General features: G+C 37.1%; 1 protein-coding gene across 18 annotated transcripts in view; it reads left to right on the top strand.

The window, feature by feature from the left end:
* The window catches only part of Foxp (forkhead box P), a 290,869-nt gene extending 271,966 nt beyond the window's left edge, over positions 1 to 18,903 (top strand). For 12 of the 18 annotated variants that reach the window (XM_071779914.1, XM_071779918.1, XM_071779911.1 and 9 more), the window contains 6 exons: positions 822 to 898; positions 1,404 to 1,505; positions 7,280 to 7,455; positions 11,271 to 11,346; positions 11,629 to 11,735; positions 12,334 to 18,903. In XM_071779914.1, the coding sequence (XP_071636015.1) occupies positions 822 to 898; positions 1,404 to 1,505; positions 7,280 to 7,455; positions 11,271 to 11,346; positions 11,629 to 11,735; positions 12,334 to 12,583 (788 nt within the window). In that variant the 3' untranslated portion in view covers positions 12,584 to 18,903. Of the gene's footprint in view, positions 1 to 821; positions 899 to 1,403; positions 1,506 to 5,001; positions 5,133 to 7,279; positions 7,456 to 11,270; positions 11,347 to 11,628; positions 11,736 to 12,333 lie in introns of all 18 variants that reach the window. The other 6 variants (XM_071779924.1, XM_071779922.1, XM_071779919.1 and 3 more) reach the window with 3 other exon arrangements.
* Positions 18,904 to 19,233: the final 330 nt, after the last annotated feature.

The raw sequence follows: 19,233 nt of genomic DNA, 5'->3' as shown, positions 1-19,233 counted from the left end.
ATCATTTTCTGGTTGCTTTTCTTTTAAACGTGAAAGAGGTGATCCATATATTTGGTTTGAATTACTTTATTTTTTGCACACGCAAAGAAGCTTCAATTTTAATGCGCAAATATAAATCAATATTATAGCGTATATATAATTATTAAAAAAAAGACAGTAGTTGTGAAAAAATTAAATGTGAAGAACTTCAATATTTGGATTGCCTTCTTTTGATTTTTATATAATTTCTTTTGTAAAAGCATGCATCTGCAGATATTTCTGCAAATATAAAAATTATTATTTTAGAAGAATATCCGATTTTTGATATATTTTGCATATAGTTTTAAATTCATTTGATCATTAATTCTTATTTTAAAGTTTAGAAGTCCGCTGAAAAGATAAAATTATTTTAACGAAAACGTTATTTAATAAAAAATATAATAAGTATAAAATTGATATATCTACATAATATAGGTACCTTTATTGCATCATATTGCAGTTCAAAATGTATACTCGTAGCTTTTCATGAAAAATCGATATAAAATTTAATGTGCAAATATACAAATCGATTTAATTTCTCTGAATACAGAGAAATACCGCGAAAAATGCGCACAGCTTAGTTTACTCAGCGTTTAAGAGCAAAATTTTATTATAATTTCACGTGATCGGTACAATATTTGCTTGTTTGTTGTGATACCACCGTTCAGATCATTTTGCACAAAAGATGTAATTAAAACACCCATAATTACTTCTCTTATCAGTAACGAGAATATTAGCTTTCGACCCGCTATCGTTTTTAATGATGCACATGGGTAAATGAAATTTGTTGCGTCCGGTTTCAGAAATTCAGCGAAATAGGGAATTCTACAAGAATGCAGACGTCAGACCACCGTTCACGTATGCATCCTTAATTCGGCAGGTGAGTGGCTAATACAATTGCCGAAGGATTCTCCGAATATCATATTTTCCCATCGCGTCGTATTAACATAGCGAATTATCCTGGGGGGATTCTTTCTTTAACAACATAAAATAGGGGTTGAATGTGCATATTATCGTTATTATTTTAATAATTTCCGGAATATACTAAAAATTAATTTTCAATTTATTTATTAAAGTTGGCACGTTCTGTTAAATATTATTCCGATTGAATAACGTTTTACATTGAAGAGCTCATTATATGATATAATTATCTAGATGCAGTAAAATTTATTTTATTATTTATTAATTGGATTTACCACATTTTATTCGAGAATTATTATATTCTTGAAATTATTATGTAATATTGCAATAAAAAATTTCACACGATATACGAACATACACATAAGGAATCTTTTCGTTTGTGGACACTTAAATACTTTGACTATGATGTTTTGCCGCTCAGAATAGAACAAGTTAACGTTATTATAATGTTGCTTTTTCCATAGTCTATCATCGAATCCCCTGAGAAGCAGCTGACGCTCAACGAAATTTACAACTGGTTCCAAAACACATTCTGCTACTTCCGGCGCAACGCAGCAACGTGGAAGGTATATCTTATAATTCCAGTTGTATAATTACACAATCGTTTCAAAGCAAGAAAATTAAACAAAAAACAGTAGCTTTTGACTTGAGATTCGAGATATATTCAAAATGTAACTTCTACAATTTTTTCTAATTTTTTACGCTTGCAACCAATAATTTTTACAAAGCGTAAAATATTCCAAATTTTTTCTAGCAATTTTATTTTTCTATAAGAAAATTGAAGTATATTTCAAACGTAATCTTTAAATAGCGTTACGATAGGAGAGTTACGATAAAGTGGAGATAACTCTCTTTTAAGTGGATGAAGTTAGCACGAATTTGTTTGTGCAACGGGAGCCACGAGGCTCCCGAAAACAATCATGCAATTTGTATTTGTACGAATACCGGATTAAGCTGAATGCGCTTAACAAGAAAGGATGACAGCTTATCGAGAATTTCGGATAATTATATGTATTGATTTGGATTAACAGGCTAAGTGACGTGCCGGGCAGAGCAGCTGGTAATGATAGTTGTATTGCTTTCTCGAATAAGGGGGGAGAAACTGGTAAACATGTGAAATGTGACATATTACAAGTCATTTATGAGCCATCTGTCATTATATTCTTTCTCCATTTCCCCCTCGTTCGCAGATCACTCAATAGCGTGTCAGAATAACAGCAATCCTCTTAAATCTAATAGTAAACTAATAGTCTAATTCAATAGTAAATAGAATTAAAATGTCCTTACGGATAATTATTCACGTTATATATTTCTACTGGCATATTACGTCGATTATTTTGTCGTTTAAAATGATTGCTGCCAATGTATCTCTGAAAGAGAAATCGCGCGTTACCTGCAAAAGCATAATTAATTAAGTAATATAGTAGAGATACGTGTGTGTTCAATGAAGATTTCATGAATCGCTTTATTCTGACACAAGAGAGACGAGCGTATCCTGAATGATTTACGACGTACACATTCTTTTCTTAATCTGGAATAAATCGAATAAAATTACCGATTAAAAAAAAAACGTCAAAGGGCGATAATAAAAATTGACATATTTTACGTGTACCTCCTCAGGCATAAAAGAAGCAACGAATACAACGTGCCGATGGTTCATGATCGATTTGTAAGCCGACGTGACAAACCGCTTATTGGCAAGAGTGTTTTGCGCGCGTGCGTTTTTTTGCGTGTGTGCGAGTGTGCGTGGAAGTAATTGACGTTTGCCATGACGCTTCGCCTCGCATGGTTATGTGTATATGAAAACATTAAAAAAAAAACCACGCAAACAGGTTTGCCACAGAGAGCGGAGGAGGGCGACAGAGAAAGAGTGAGCGGAGCAGCCGAGAGGAGGATCAACATCGTTGGCGATAGCGGACGATGGCGACAAACACACGTCATCGAGCGGCCGCGCGTCGCGCGGCCTCATCGAATTTTACATATTCGGCGCCCTGCGGCATGAATAATTGTTGTCGTTGCCCCTAGATTTAGATGACTAGCTGTGCATTAACGATAAAGGAATGCCACAAACCGTGTCTCTCTTTCGATTAATCATATTTTGGTTCGTTTCATCTTCATGCGGCCTTCGACGTCGCGATTTTACTGTCGGTTTCCTTCTGTGCCTAATAACAGCGGTCATCATCACTGACATCATCGTCATCGTCATTGTCGCCGTTGTCACATTATTATCAATGGGATATCTCGCGTCATACTTCTTACTTTGATTTTATTGGCTACAGACTTTCTATTTATTATTTGTTTTGTGAATGTTACAACGCGATGCGAATTTCCGTACCTCCTCGTTAGCTGCCACCTGGAAGAACTTGCTCGATCCTTTTCAAATAATAAAATTAGCTCCGTGAATAATTGCATTTACAGATAATATTTTTTTTTAATGCAGCACACTATTGCACTTGCGTAGTAATTTGCGCTGCTTTTATTTCATATTTATAGTTTACATTAGTTTGCATTATTTGATTTGTTCGCTTAGCATTTCTGAAACTCTATTTTACATACGTCCCGAGAAGAAACAGCTTTCTTAAGAACGCTATGAAAATATTTATTAATCGTTTATGTTTTTAAATGAAAAAGAAAGGTAGAAACCCTACGACAGCATTTAAGTTTAAGGTGGCAGCTTTGCTTGTATTCTTCAAGAATGCTAAATAGCCATTGCACCCATCTTCGAATGACGCATTCAAATTAATTTTTGTAGTATTATTAATTTAATAGAACTTGAAATTTATTCAAATTAATTTTTCTATTGCGAATTAAAATATTATACCTGACAATCTACATATTATATAACATTAATGAAAAATTTTTGCTTAAAAATAAAATAGAAGCTATTATATACTTTTTGAGAATATTTCTGTCTAATATATTGTTCTCTCTAAATACACGAAGATATTTTTATAATTTATTTATATATATCTGTTTTTGAATATGTATTATAAATACGCATTTCTCGCGCGCGTCTTCAAAAATGGCTGAAATGAGCTCTCAAGAGCAGCGTTGTTGAACGGGTCATCCTAAAATTGATCCAGGTCAAAATTATTATCCACAAAGACTTGAATCGCATTAAAACGAGGAAATACAAGATCTGGGTTAGGTTATAGATCGAGGTCGTAACTATAAGACTAAAACTGCTATTTTGTACGAAAGTACGCGGAGTCATAAAATATTCGGGCGCTCGATTGTAACTTCTCTGTAACATTGCAGTATATGCGTGAATGCAGTATATGCCATGCGTAACGTGAAATGTGCAAACACAACATTATGGGATTAATAACTTTTGTTGAAAAAATTACGACACTTTAATTATTTTCGCTTGTTATATTTTCACCAATATATTGGAAAAATGGATTTTAGTATCACGGTAAGAACATTAAAAGCTCGTCGCTTCGGTATTTATTGACGGATAATTTTTTTTTGTCTAATTCCATCTATATCCCATTCTATTATTATCGTAATAAATTTTATTAGATATAACCAGTTACGACGTACGTTGAGAACTTCGTATGAATTAAAGAGCTCGGGAAGCTTGAAATATCCGCGTATATATTCGCATAATATTAACTCGAGATATTGATACGCGTCGTTGTGCAGTAAACATCGAGAGATGTATTTAATCAGGGTTTCTGGGCTCGAGTACTCAACGGGATCGTTCGCAACGCTGCTCGTTGGCACCTTGGCACCTCGACAAATCCATACGGCACACGTATACAATATCGCACGTCTCACTTAGCAACCTCGCGCCTCGGTCTCACGATCATCATCCATTCTTGCCTCATCAGCGTGATCGGTCATCATCACCCGATCGTCGAGGAGGACTCTCCACCGCCTCTGTGTAACACACATACATACATACATACATACATACATACATACATACACATACGCGCGCCACGAATCGCCACAAACGATCGTGATCCTTTCCCCCTTCGCCGACTACCGGGACCGTGATTGAGTTGGCTTCGTTCGTTTTTTGCGTTGCTTATTTAGTCTGTGTATTATTTTGTATAGAACGCAGTGCGACACAACCTGTCTCTCCACAAATGTTTCATGCGAGTCGAAAACGTGAAAGGGGCCGTATGGACGGTGGACGAAGTGGAGTTTTACAAGAGACGCCCACAGCGCGCTTGCAGCACGACCGGGTACGTTGCCCCTCCCCCCATGCCCCCCCATCGATCAGAAAAAAATAATTACAACCGCGCTTTTTACTCTCTTTACTCTTTCTCTCTTTATCTCTCTCTCTCTCTCTCTCACTTTCTCTCTTTCTCTCACACCGATATTTCTTACCACCTCCCCTCCAGCTCCTCTTCTTTCGGAGCGGAGATCAACAGACTCGAAGACCCCCCGCACTCTTTCCCTCTCCCGAGTGTATCGAAGGGATAGTTTCTCACGATCACAAACTTCCCCACCGTTCCCCGAAATCCTTTGATATATCTATACTTCACTTTCTCTCCTCTTTCTCTCTGTCTTTTTACATATATACTTAAATCATATTTATATTCTCTCTTTTATACTCGCTTTTACTACATTTATAGTCGCTGACCAACCCCCGCCCCCCAGCCCCTTATACTGCCAATTTTCTACAGTTTTATATCATATTTATATAACTTTTTACATACTTTTTATACATATTTTTATATATCGATATTTATATATATTTACACATATTTATATATATATTAAGAATATTTAACATTCTGTCTTATACGTATATATATATAGCTCTTTTTATATATATGTATTTTTAATATATATCTGTTTTATATATTATATATATATTTCTATATATGCGACTTTTAAAGGTATGCGAACGCACGTATCAGTGCGTTTGTGGCCTTCGTATGTATGTATACGCACATACACGCACGCTCTCCTGTGCATTTCTCTCTACTTCTCTTTTTTTAATCATATATATATATATATTTGATACCGCCTACACAAAATGTCTACGTCGTGTTCCCTGTTTTACATTCTCTCTTCATAGTTATACTGTACCTGTTTGTACTTGATACGTGCGCATTCATACGTATAGATATCTGTGTGTGTATAAAAACCTCTTTATACACCTAAAAACGCCATAACAATCTTTACTGTACGTCGCTTGTGTCGTCTGTCTGTATGTTTGCTGCTAATAACGCAGTTTCTCGAGGTGCCGTTCGTACAATTCGTTGATAAGAGCTACTTGTACACTCGCAACGAGATCGAAAGACCACAGTTTTATTCGAGTTCCTTATTTCTTTTTTCAATTGGAAAGTTTCACGTAGCTTCGCAAATAAGTTTACGTTTACGCTGACTGAGAGATATACTCGAGAAACTACCGTCATCACTGTGTTTGAACCCGCGTGTGTGTGAATTTCTTATACTTGCCCGTCGTCGTGTGATGGTAGTCGGCAGTCTGGTGGGTGCGTGGATGTTGCGTGAGAGTGCGTCGCCGATGAAAGAGCCACGACAGAGATGAAGGGAAACAGAAAAAAAAATAAAAACAAACACGCAGATAGAAAGAGAGTTTAGAGATGCTAATCACACGTTCTCGGAGATGGGAAAAATCCGTAGTGCGTCCGTGTGCAGTTGCTTTCCATAACGAGCATGTGAGCTTTGCAGCGACTAACCCGATCGAGAACACGGCGGGGGCCCAGGTATCTCTCTCTCTGGCCCGAGTCTAGTCTCTCGAGAAAAGAGCCCCCCGGATGCCCGGAAGCAGGAATTGCCCTACTCCCCCCACGGAAACAGAGTGAGAACCGCAGTGTTGCACTTTGTCAGGTAGTGAGAGGAAGCCGCCTTACTACATACGTTCTTTTTTTTTTTTTAATTATTACTCTGCGTACTCTGTTTTTATTTTCTCTGATTTGTCCATCCCTTCTTTTTGCGAATCTGTGCTGCTGTTTTGCTCTCTCTCTCTCTCTCTCTTTCTCTGAAAAGTCGACGTTTCCGAGATCGTGCCGAGATCACACTCGTATGTCCTGGCGACACACGAATAAGAGATGCGACGGAGCCGTCGGCAAGAGAGGACATGCCAGCGCTCGCTGGCGCGTCTCTGGGGGGTCTCCCGTGAAACGCGACGGCAAGCAAAAACCGGCCCCGCGCGATACGTGAGGCCACACACAACCCCCCTTTCGTATGGAAGGGTAGCAAGCGGCGAGCGAGGGCCGTGTGCGCAAAATTAAGAAAGAACGAAAGAAAAGCGAAAATGCGCAATCAACTGCAAAACAAAAAAAACAAAACAACCAGAAACCTTTGTCTTTTTTACTCTCTTTTTCTCTATTCTTGGTGGTCTTGTCTGTGTATACAGAACGCGATCCGCACCAATCTATCATTGCACAAGTGTTTTGTGCGCTATGAGGACGACTTCGGGTCATTCTGGATGGTGGACGACGCCGAGTTCGTAAAGCGGCGGCATCTGTCCCGCGGCCGCCCCAGGAAATATGACCCAACCCCATCACCCACTCCACCCCACCTCTCCGCACAGTAAGCACTACCACTTTTTAGAATTCTGCTGGCTGGCTGGCGCGACGTTCTGACCTTACCGCGGTACTTTTTTATGAAACGCGGCGACCGGGACGTTTTCGCTTGGTCGTTGTCTACAAATTGAACCACTAAATGGGCTTTACAACCTGCTGCCTTTGAAAAGTCTTTGTGCACTTGCTCCGCGGTTGTGCACGGTTGCAGCTGTTACTGTTATATCGACGTAATGACATGCCCCTTTGGAATAAAAAAAATTTGCCTCGAAGCAGCAAATTTACTTCGTCATATTCTTTAATTCTTGTATTAAACTGCAAAATAAATGAAGGAACTTTTAGTATTATATAATGTGTGAAGGATTAACGTAACGATTAATGTAATGAGATGTATATGTGGAAACGATAAAATTTTAGAAAATAACTATTTGATTTAATGTTTAATTTGGTTAATATTTTATTAAAACGTATTTTTAATTTGATTTTGATTTTACAATATATATTGTGTACAGCAACTTAAATTATAGCACTACTTTGTTAAGGTTTCATGAATTAGAATAATTTCTTTAGTAAGTGTTTTTTTTTTATTATTATTATTATTTATTGCGATGCTAACAGCTGCAATTATAGATGCAAGAATCAATTTGGATTAGTTAGATTTCACAATCAGTCATAAATGTCAATATACTTTGTAAGAAAATTTCTTCTATTTTTAAGCTCAATATCGTGATGTAATTTGAAATTATGCCAAGGCAGCAGGAAATAGCTCCATGCAGTTTGTCCAATCCCTCTGGAAATGATTTCCGCATCATGCCTGCCTCGAGCGCCTTTAAAGTCCGATTCCTTAAAAAAACTGGACAGTAGTATCATCCCACTATTACCTTGCTCGTTTATTTGTTACAAGTGTGCAATTTTTTATTCAGGTTTTTCAATATACATTTATCCTGAAACCGTACAGGTACGACATGTGAAATTATTACTAAAAATTACAAATATAATTTTGATTTTTTAATGTAATATTTATTTACTAGACCATAACATATGTTACTAGCAAATACAAATAAAATTTCGTGTAATATTGAGGTTTGCAAAAACAAAATAAAATTGTCATAGTTAGTTAAACATAAATGTAAAGCATTTAAATTTCACGTAGTATTCTGAAATTTACTTTTGGATACATATTCTTTGATCATTTTAAAATTGTTCCTGTGACAAATATCGAAATAATTATTTTTACACGTATATAGGTAAATAAAATAAATTGTTTTTTATTTAACGTTTTAAATCTGAATTTAAAGAGATTTTATTTATATAGAAAATAATTCATCATTATAAATAAGATAGTTCATGTTTAGGATTTAGAAGAAAAGAGATTGTAGCCCAATCTTAATAAAAAATTGTTAATAAAAAATTAGTTTTAAGTTGGTCAAAGAATATCTATCGTTAGAAAAACAAAATCGACATCTTTTCGCAAAAAAAAAAATATATATATATATAATAGGATACTGTATGTCGAAAGACGTGCAAATTTTGCACACTTTTGCAAATGACGTCCAAGAGTTCATTAGGACATACCCGTATACGTCACCAGTATTTTGTAACCCGAGGCTCTTGCACTCCGTGATAGCTTGAATCCTGCACGATCCTGCAACGTACCAACAACAGGACGATTGGTCAGAGTTGCCGGATCTCCAATGTGTTTATTAGTTGCTCGCATGTACCACCGTGAATCCTCAATATCCGTCTCCCGGATGAAGTCTTCTAAACTATCCTATCCACTTTGAAAAACACTGCTTATAAACGTATGACGCTTAATGTAATGCCGTTTGCGTAGCGTCTCGTATGAAAGTGGTGTGTTTCTGCGGGCAAGCGTTCTTTTGTGTTGAAGTTTTGCTTCCGTTTCTTCTTTTGTTCTGTTTGTTCCTTGGTTCTCTCATAATGGTAGAGAATTACTTTTCTCTTCTTTTGATTCGTAGAATTGCTATGACGTTAATAGACGTATGTAATGTTTTACGTTCGTCATTTTTATTTCATTTCTACAGAGTGACGTAGCAGTGTAGCATTCTGGTGAGGTTCTGTTTTTTCAGTTTTTTATCGGATGCAATTTTCTTTGCAATCTGTTGCGATTTTCAACTACGTTGCAAATATCTACTACACGCACTTTTGAAAATTCCTCAACTTTGCAATTTAACTTGTGCTTATTTAATAAAAAAATCTTATTTTTTTATATTATGATGATTAATGAAAAAAAACTATTTAAAGAAAAAACTATTCAATGTAAAATATTAAAGAAAGATTTAAAAAAATTGAAATATCAAAATATGTGTATGAAAAAAAATTAAAAATATTAAATATCAATTTCAAACAAAATAACATTAATTTTAACGGGATACATGGCTGATGCTGGAAGAAAACTTGGGAATATTTTCTTAAAATTTTGAAATGTTTTAAGATGGAATGACGAATGTCATTCCAAGGTAAATAAAGTTGAGAATCGCAAAATAAACCTTAGCATCTTACATCATGCTTCCGCAATGAGCGAATGGTTCTTGGTTTGAGTGAATATGTACGTCAGGGCTACTCGCGCATGTGTAAATTGTGTATACTATGCGTTACAATTATAACCTCGGGTGGAATTCTTCGATCTTCATCATTGCGACTCGTCTTGTATCACAGGTACCATGTGGACTCAATATAAAATCTCAGTAATATGTAACGATAATAATAATTATCGAAAAATTTTTACTTATATATTCATCTTTAATACTTTTTAAAATTTTATCTACTTTTACTCAATCTCTCCTTTTAACTTCTCTCTCTCTTTCTCTCTTTCTCTCTATCGACTTTTCTCTATCTTCACTATCCATTTTCTATTTTTCTCTTTACTCAGCGCTCCTTGTTGCTTGATAAACGGTCGCAGGACATCTTTTTTCTCATCTTCTTCTTGGCATGCATTTTTAAATTTCTCATCAAGATTTCCGATGACATAAGTACGTTAAGACCGAGTATATTTACCATTATTTAACGGTAATTGCAAGAAACACAGCGAGGAACTTCTCTTCGCAAATCGTCGGGAAGAAAAGGGTGATCGATTGTTATGCAATATACATACAATCGAGTACTTACTAAATGATTTGCAAGGTAAATCAAAAGTGAACGGTAAGCTCAGGTAACCTGGTGGCCGTTTATAAGTACGTTTGTTTCGAAACTAATGTAATACTAATGTAATTAAAATTGAACGAACGAAAGCAAGAAAAAAAAAGATCAAATTGCTACTATTTTATTTATGAAGTTTCGAAACCGGAGCGCTTTTTTTAAACTTTCTCTCTGTAATTTTTATCTAATCTCGCTCAATCACCGATGAGACTAGTGCGGTGGACAAAACGATATGAGGCACTGTAAGTAGGTAAGAGGTATTTCGGATACTTTTTTCGCTCTTTTTTAATCTCTTTTTGATATATATCTATATGTATACATTTTTCATATTTATATAATTCTCTTTGTGTCTCTCTCTCTGTCTTTCTCTCTCTCTCTTTCTTCTCTTTCACTTTACACCTCTTTCACTTTCTCTCGCTTTCTCTATCTTTCTCCTTTTTGTCTTTAATACGTCTACATACATCTACTACTCCAATACACGCATACATACATACACACAAACACATAATACACCATACACTCAACTTTTACTCCTCCTTTTTCTATCAGATCCGTCCCAACATTGACACGATTGAAGAAAAGTCATACACGTGATTGATTTCAGGAAATATATGCTTACGAGGCTGAATTTCGAATATTATTAACATACTTTTCTCTGTCAATATCTAGGGGTGTACCGTCGAAGAGCCCAACGCTGACGCATAGTCCTACTATGTACGGTGACGCGCTTAATGCCAACCTGCAGGTAACTATTAATAATTAATTCCTAGAATACGAAAATTCTCCGAAAATAAATTCTTGTAATTTATTGTCTTATGTTAGTTAAATGATTCGCATTGAAGTAATAACGAAAATAATTAAATAGATATTTTTTTTATATTAATGAAATCACTCATTTAGAAAGATTCGCTGACAGTTTACGAGCTTCTACAGTATATTAATTTTTTTTTAATAAATAGTCATTAGCTAATAATGATTGTATATATGGTATTAGACGGTAATAACTAACCATCTAATGCAATTTGAGTATTTCCAGGCACTCGGGGAGTCTAACATGGGATTTTTGAATCCGATGTGCACGTCAACAGCGACAAGTCCTGATAAGGAACATGTGTTACCTCATAATGACTTAATGTAAGTTTATCATTAAGCGCGTCGTTCATTTCCTCGAACGTTCACAGTACATTTTATCAAATATAAAATATTGACTAAAGCGTTATTATAAAATTCTCAATAACGCAATAACCCTTTCGCGTAACAAATCTGCATTTCTGCCTCCCCCCCCCCCGTATTCTCGGAATGTTGTTTCAGCTTACGGTATAATGTTGTCGAAACCTGCCCAAAATCTTTTATTTATTCAACACATCGCGAAATTTATTTTATTCATCGGACATGTTTACGGACGGTCTGTACGATCCATTCCGGGGCATACATGCCGCGCGCAAAAGCCGTGAAAAAGCTCCCCTGTCCACGCGCGACTTTTCCACAAAACACAAACTATCCGTTGCAGTTTGATAAACCGCACGAAGCCGCGACAATGAAACAATACTGGGAAAAAACGAAATCGTTATTCCCCCGTTGGCCGTGTGTCGCTAAAAAATATACCGCCGCGCGCGCGTCTGTCCGCGATCTATGAAATATGTATTCCGACACACCGGCGCGGCGCGTTCTCGCAAGTTTTCCACTCATAAAAGCGTATACAACACGTTCGCGCGTGTCGTCGATTCAACAGGTCGCCGCTGGATGAACCGGCCGTGCACATAAAGCAGGAGAGCCAGAGCCCGGAAGGAGGGAAACACACGAGATTAATAAAGCGCGAGCTGCCGGACGGCCCCATGGAGCATGAAACGGAGGAGGATCAGGCGGACGAGAGGGAATACTCGGAGAGCCACGGCCACGACTCCGGTCAGGACGAGGATATAGCGGAGGACCTGTCAATGGCGCCCGACATAATGATCCCGGAGGATCAGGTCGAGGCGTAGTACCGCCCCGTCGCGATAAACCGATAAAGAAATGAGAAACGTGTATACAAGGTGTCCCGTTTGATCCGGTCACGCGAAGAGAGGAGTACCCTTCTACGTTGACCCAGGGTAGAGTAGAGAACGCGGAGGTATAAAAGAAGTGGCGGAAGAGCGAGTATACGGAAGCAGAGATTCGGAAAAGGACGACGAAGGCCCTTCAGGACCACCCACCCCCTCCACACTCCTCCTTCGTACGAGTTGTACCCCCCTCAACGTATCATATCTGTGCCGCGACGTCCCAATCGGCGGTACGTTTAAGGTAAACGAAAAGGAGCCAAAACGAATTTTGTGAAAGGACTCTGACTCGGTTGAGCGACAACGGTGGCGAAGCGGTACGACCACCGGTCGACGACGATGTAGCGTCGTAATCTCGGCGATATTCGGGAGCGATCCTTCGATCCATATCCTTACTCAAGCAATTGCGAACAACGATGTATTTTATTTTCCTCTCTCGATCTTTTTTTCCGTTCCGGAGCCGCGGTTATATCTAATAGACACATATACATAATATATACATATATCTTTCTCTCTCTATCTCTTTCTCTCTCTCTCTCGTGTACATTGCATTAGAAATTAATGTAGCGACGATAGGGCACCCCGTGCACGGCGCGCCTTGCGGTCGGCGCGCCTTACCGGACGCCCCGTAAACGCGACGGAAAGTACCCTTCGCCGGAGGAACTGGTGTGGCTTCGCGATTGTGCGTTTCGCGCTGGCATGCCGTGCGTAGATATATACGCGAAACACACTGACAAGTGGACTCCAGCAAGTCTAGCAAGTCCTTAAACTTCTTTGCGTTACATTGTACCGAACTGATAACAATATAACTTCATTACAAACGATTGGAAATATATTGCGCTGCATGTTATGCGCGAAATATACATTTCTATTTTCTACTTTGCGTTTTGAGAAAGTCAAATTGGTTTTGTTTCTATCATGGATATAATTATCCAAACGCGAGACTATCGTACAATGCGAAACAGTGCCATACTCGTCGGTATACATTCAACGATTTGGATTTTTTTTCAAAAGGAAAATATCGCCGAAAAGCAACACGCGGTTCCGCCGGAGAAGCGAATCGATCAGACAGTCCGGCGGGATTGAATCTAGGAAATAAATCGACGAAGCCGTGGTGGCGGTGGTGGTGGGTACGTACGGGAGCGACTGAGTTTAGTCTTTAAGGCGTTCGCCCAGCGAGCGAAGAGCAATGTGTTATTCTCGCGATTAAGCCGGTCCTCCTACTCTTCGAAGAGGTCCAGTATCAGACACGCACACGCACGCACGCACACACACACACACACACACACACACACACACACACACACACACACACACACACAAAATTTAAACTAAGAATTGCATCCGTGACGAGATCGGATGCGTCCCGGCGTACCCGTCCGCTACATTTGGTAGCACTCTGTATAGTCTAGCGAAGTTGATCGTAAGTAGTTTCGTATTCATTAAATGGTAATTAAACGATCGAAGGAAGAAGAAGAAAAAAAGAAAAACGGTCAGGAGGCGGTCGATGTTTGTAAATGAGCGCTACACGATACGCGACACGCGCGCGTGCGCGACGATCTTTCAAATTATACTTTCCGATCGAGCCGGTCAGGAAATCCGCGAGGCAGAACGTTTATTATGTAGGTGTACGTGGCTCCGCGAGATGATCGATGACACTCGAGCGAACGTTTTACGAATGGGGATAAGTGGGAAGATCGCTAACGCGACGTTTTATATTGATATGTACCGTAAGTGTAAACCACAAACGGCAAACGAAATTCCAGATTCGACGCTAACACGATTCTCTCGACGGTTTTTTTTTTGTACGAATTGTACGATATATATATATATATTTAACTTCACCGTTTATAAGGTATAGGATAGACTCAGCGCCGTAGCGAGATGGTGCTTTTCAAGTTCCAACGCGTTGAAAGCTAGCATTTCAATGCCTTGGATGATTAACATAAAAATTTCGAGTTGTTAGGTATATTACGCGTTCAAGATTATATTATAGTTATTAGCACTTCCTTCTGTGATACGTGATGAATATATAGTAAGACCACTATATTTAATTATATATATAATATACATATAATTAAGGGACTTATATATATATCTATACGTTACAAGTCGTCTTTGGTTGCTAAGTCTATTGTATATCAACGTTTCCGATCAATTACAGGCAAGTTAATTATACGTCACGCTATTCGAATGTCGAAAAAAAAGAACATATTGCATAAAACGACGGCAAGAGGTAATCACGTTAATGATCTCCCTACTTCTCTAAGCATGAAGTCTATAAATAAATTAAAAAAGGTACTATGTATGCATATATACATATATTAATACGTATACGTATCGAAATTATAAGGAATTAGATGTCGACATGCCCTCTCCCATCAAAATTTTTCCCTCATCCCCCGTCCAATCCTAGTCCTATTATATGCACACACCACAATCGAGGCCAGTAGATTTCTTCTAAAGTGCGCGGTCTCCATTATCCCGAAACACAAGAGTAGAAAGCGCGCTCACACATCGGTACGGCGAGCACTTTAAATTGTTTCGGAATCGATACGACGTGAATAATTCGAATTTCTCTTGAGCCGTCAGTATATATATTTGATTTTTTTAGTCTCCATATGTATTTAACAATAACACATTTGTCGAGCTTAGAAGCTAATTTAATTGCCACAAGTCGCCTGTGTCACCTCTGCGCAGTGATTGGTGGAAACGCAAAGCGTAGTTGTATATTTTATTAGATTGTAACGAGACATTATGTGCAATTTGAAAAATTATTTGCAAGGAGTTTGAGCTCTACAAAGTTATTTTGTAAACATGAAATATTTAATTTTGTGTTGATTAGTGTAACTTCGCGACGTCATCGAGTACCGTGAGATTTTTTTTTTATGTAAGTTGAAAGGATCTTCCATGTTCCTTTGATACCTATTATATCACAGTTGTCCAATCGTAGTTTCAGTTGTAACGATTCTAATTTTATTGGCGTTATGCACATAGCAATAATGGATATTGATGTATCAGTGCACTTATGCTGTAGGTAGAATGCGGAAGTTTGTGAAATTTTACAATAAACCTTTTTTTAAGCGAGCGATATTAAGACGCGTTTTGAGATAACAAAAATATCAAAATTGTTGTCTGCATTATTGTCTCTTAAACTCTAAATAACATCTTTTTCTCTCTAACGTTGTTCTATTATTATTGAAGAAAATGCATTTTGGACCACAATTGGTTTGGATCTTACAGTAGAATTTCACGAGCTTTCGCAGTCTAGTTAAAAGATAAATGCAAAAGTAATGTTAAATTTGATTAATGAATGAATATATTATACTTCGTCTCTGTTCGTCAGTCTAAGCAGGTATCTTTTTGATTATAAATATAATTGAACTAACGCAAATTAGACTATTTCAGTAAACAATCAAATAAAAATAAGAAGATACTATATTATTGATATGATATAAATATTGAGAATTTTACAAATATTTGAATTTCAAATTTTCGACAGTCAAATTGACCATACGTGCATATATAGTTTTTATTACGGCTTTTTATATAAATTTGATATTTGTAGTATATGCACAGAGCATTAATAGCTTCACTCGGTTATTGCAAGCATTGTTTTATCATTTTTGATTAAATATTAAAGAGACGTTTCTTCACTTCCACAATTACAATTGCAATATTATTGTTTGCTGAACACCGCCAAAGTAAATCATTGTAAAATTGTATAACTTTCGCGTTTCGAGTTGTAAGTAATTTCAAATCGACATGGCCCAACTTTAATTAACAAGACATATACATATCTGCGTTGTGAGGCTTGACAGATTTGAATCGCTGAATAATTTAAAACACGAAATTGATATTTCGCATGTACTCGTCCTGAGTGTAAAATCTCTGCAGGGTTAAGGAATAATTAAATCACACACGCGCATAGAAGGAAAGACAAGCGTAAAGAGCGAGAGAGAATGCCAAGTGTGTATGTGTATGTCTGCATTTTTTGTGCGCGCGAGGATGCCGTATAAACGTTCGGCGGTCACCTGGTTCACCGATGAAATTTTGCGAGATTCAGTGCCGTTTGGGCTTGCTTTCGCGTAATGGTACTATTAATAGACTAAGTCTATATGTATTATGTATAATGAATTAAGAGAACTTGACACACACGCAAACACACACACATACAAACGTACACGTGTATGACATATAGAAGACTCTTCTGTAAATAATTAAACTCATCGAGGCATTAGGAATTTGCGCATACGTCATTCGCGGACGGATGATTCTGCCGATATCGCGGCTTGTGTACGCGTGTATATATATATATATATATATATATATATATATATATATATATATATATATATATACACACACGTGTGCATGTGTGCGCATGGGTGTAATTGTGTATGCGAGTGCACGCGTTAATTACCCGTTAACCCCGTAATCCCGTCTGCATTTAATTTCGACTCCCGAAGTCTCTATCTCTCTCTATCTCTCTCCCTCTCGATGTTCTCTCGGGAGGATAATTCGACGGAAGACATTTTCTCGTTTTGCCGGGTGAACGTTCGTCACGTCGCGGGGAGGAGCGGGGCCTGACGACCGGATAATTAATAATTGATAATCGGTTAATTGATCGATCAAGCGCCGCGTCGCGTGACGTTTTGGGCGGGCTCGCGCAACGCGTATCTGCTGCTGAATCTTTTGTATTATGACAATGTTACATGTACCCACAGATGCTTTATTATTAATGTTTTCCTCTTTCTTTTTTTTTCTTTCTTTTTTGTTATGTTTGTTGATGAGGGCAATTTGGATTTATGTACGCGGGCATTGCGATCGATTAGCGCGCATTCGGGCGAGAGGATTGTTTCATTATTTTTGCTTAAACACACACACAACGCTGTAGAAATTTATATAGCTTTTAATCGTGCCGCGTGTAGAAACTTTGCAAAACGCTCGGAAAATAATTGCCGATAACGAATCCCGATAATCAATCAGCGATGCATTACCTAGAATGTTATTGCTTTGCTTTGACGAAAGCGACGGCGGTTCCGTGTAATCATATCAGATAGATCGAGGTATCCCAACATGAACAGTGCCAAATCGATGCTAATGTTTATTTGTGTTTAATAAAAAAAAAAGTCAAGTCAGTCGGATCCCGAAGAAAACCGTTTGTTGCTAATTTCAAAAAGTTTTCGTTAGATTTTTTAATCTACCCCTACGAAGCTGCTAGAGAAATTCAATACAGCGCGTCGACGAAATGAAATGACAATTCGTCGTATTTTGTGAAACAAGTAATTGTTGTATATTGATTAAATATCCGAATATATTGCAATTTCGATACATTGTACATCTGTGATCGAGATGGACATGTTCATGACAAATTTCATTGCGTTCCATTCAACATTCTCACGAGTGTGTAACGTGAAACACATCGTAAGGATTCCCGTCAAATGAAGCATTCCCTCGCAATCAAATCAAACGTGTTAGAAGAACGTATAAATAAATATGGTTTTTAACGTAAAATAACATACCAATAATCTCTGACAAAATTGTAAAAGATAATAATTTTCTACATATTCTCCGTTTCTTTTTTTTATATATAATTTAAAGTAATTTGCAAGGAAAATAAAACAAGGAGGTTGTTATCGCAATTCGAGCTCTCACGCAAAGATGTAAAAATTCCATAAAGAACGACCGTATAATCGATCGAATAAGATACCGCCGGCATAAATTGAAAATTATTGCATTCTCCTAATAATGTTTATTGTCTGGATTACTTTGTTAAGTATTTGTATGATAAGTTGCCTTGTAAAAATGTACCGATTTTACTAAGAAATTAAATGTGTTACTGAAAGAAAAACCATGCACGATTTCTCTTCAACTGTTCTTTATCAACCTCCGGTCTTTTACGTCGGGAATTGGTAAATGGACGGAGCGTAGAAATATAGCCGATTAAGTAGCATAATTGTAAGTACCGATGAATTATAATTTTCACCGTACTTTCTTTGGATAAGACTGAACATCGTTTGTATAATGCTTGATAATCCCGTTTAGACGTATCGAGATTTATATACGTAAATTAATGTATTTAGGGAAATATAATATATATGTCTAGATCGATAGCAGGAAGCACTTATATCATACTGTGTAAATAGTGAATTTACGAAATCGCATTTTCTAGTTCGACGTAAGCGTTAGTATTAAGATCCTAGCTGATATAGAATTATCTGGAAAGAATATACTTATATATAAATATATAAATATAAAAAATATATATATATAATAAAAACTGCGACATATATATAAAATACGAGAATTCTAAGCTCTTTAAAAATTCTGTTTTCAAATTCCCTGTTAACGCACTTAATAAAGGGATCCTAGATATTTCTGCTATTTGTTATCACCTTTTGATATATTTCTGTTTTTAAATCTTTATCATTCTCATAAAACAATATTTGATATCGATTTGTAATTTTTGTGTACGTCTATCTTTGACCACGTGAAAATACTTTTCCTAAATGTATATTTTGTTTTTAATAGAAAGAATGATCTAAATTTTCCATTCACGTTCCACAGTTTTAGCACAGTTAGCCGCCTGATTC

This window comes from Temnothorax longispinosus, chromosome 5, assembly GCF_030848805.1.
Source record: "Temnothorax longispinosus isolate EJ_2023e chromosome 5, Tlon_JGU_v1, whole genome shotgun sequence".
Taxonomy (NCBI): Eukaryota; Metazoa; Arthropoda; class Insecta; order Hymenoptera; family Formicidae; genus Temnothorax; species Temnothorax longispinosus.
The sequence above is the reverse complement of the archived record's forward strand: the minus strand, read 5'-3'. Positions and strand labels throughout refer to the sequence as shown.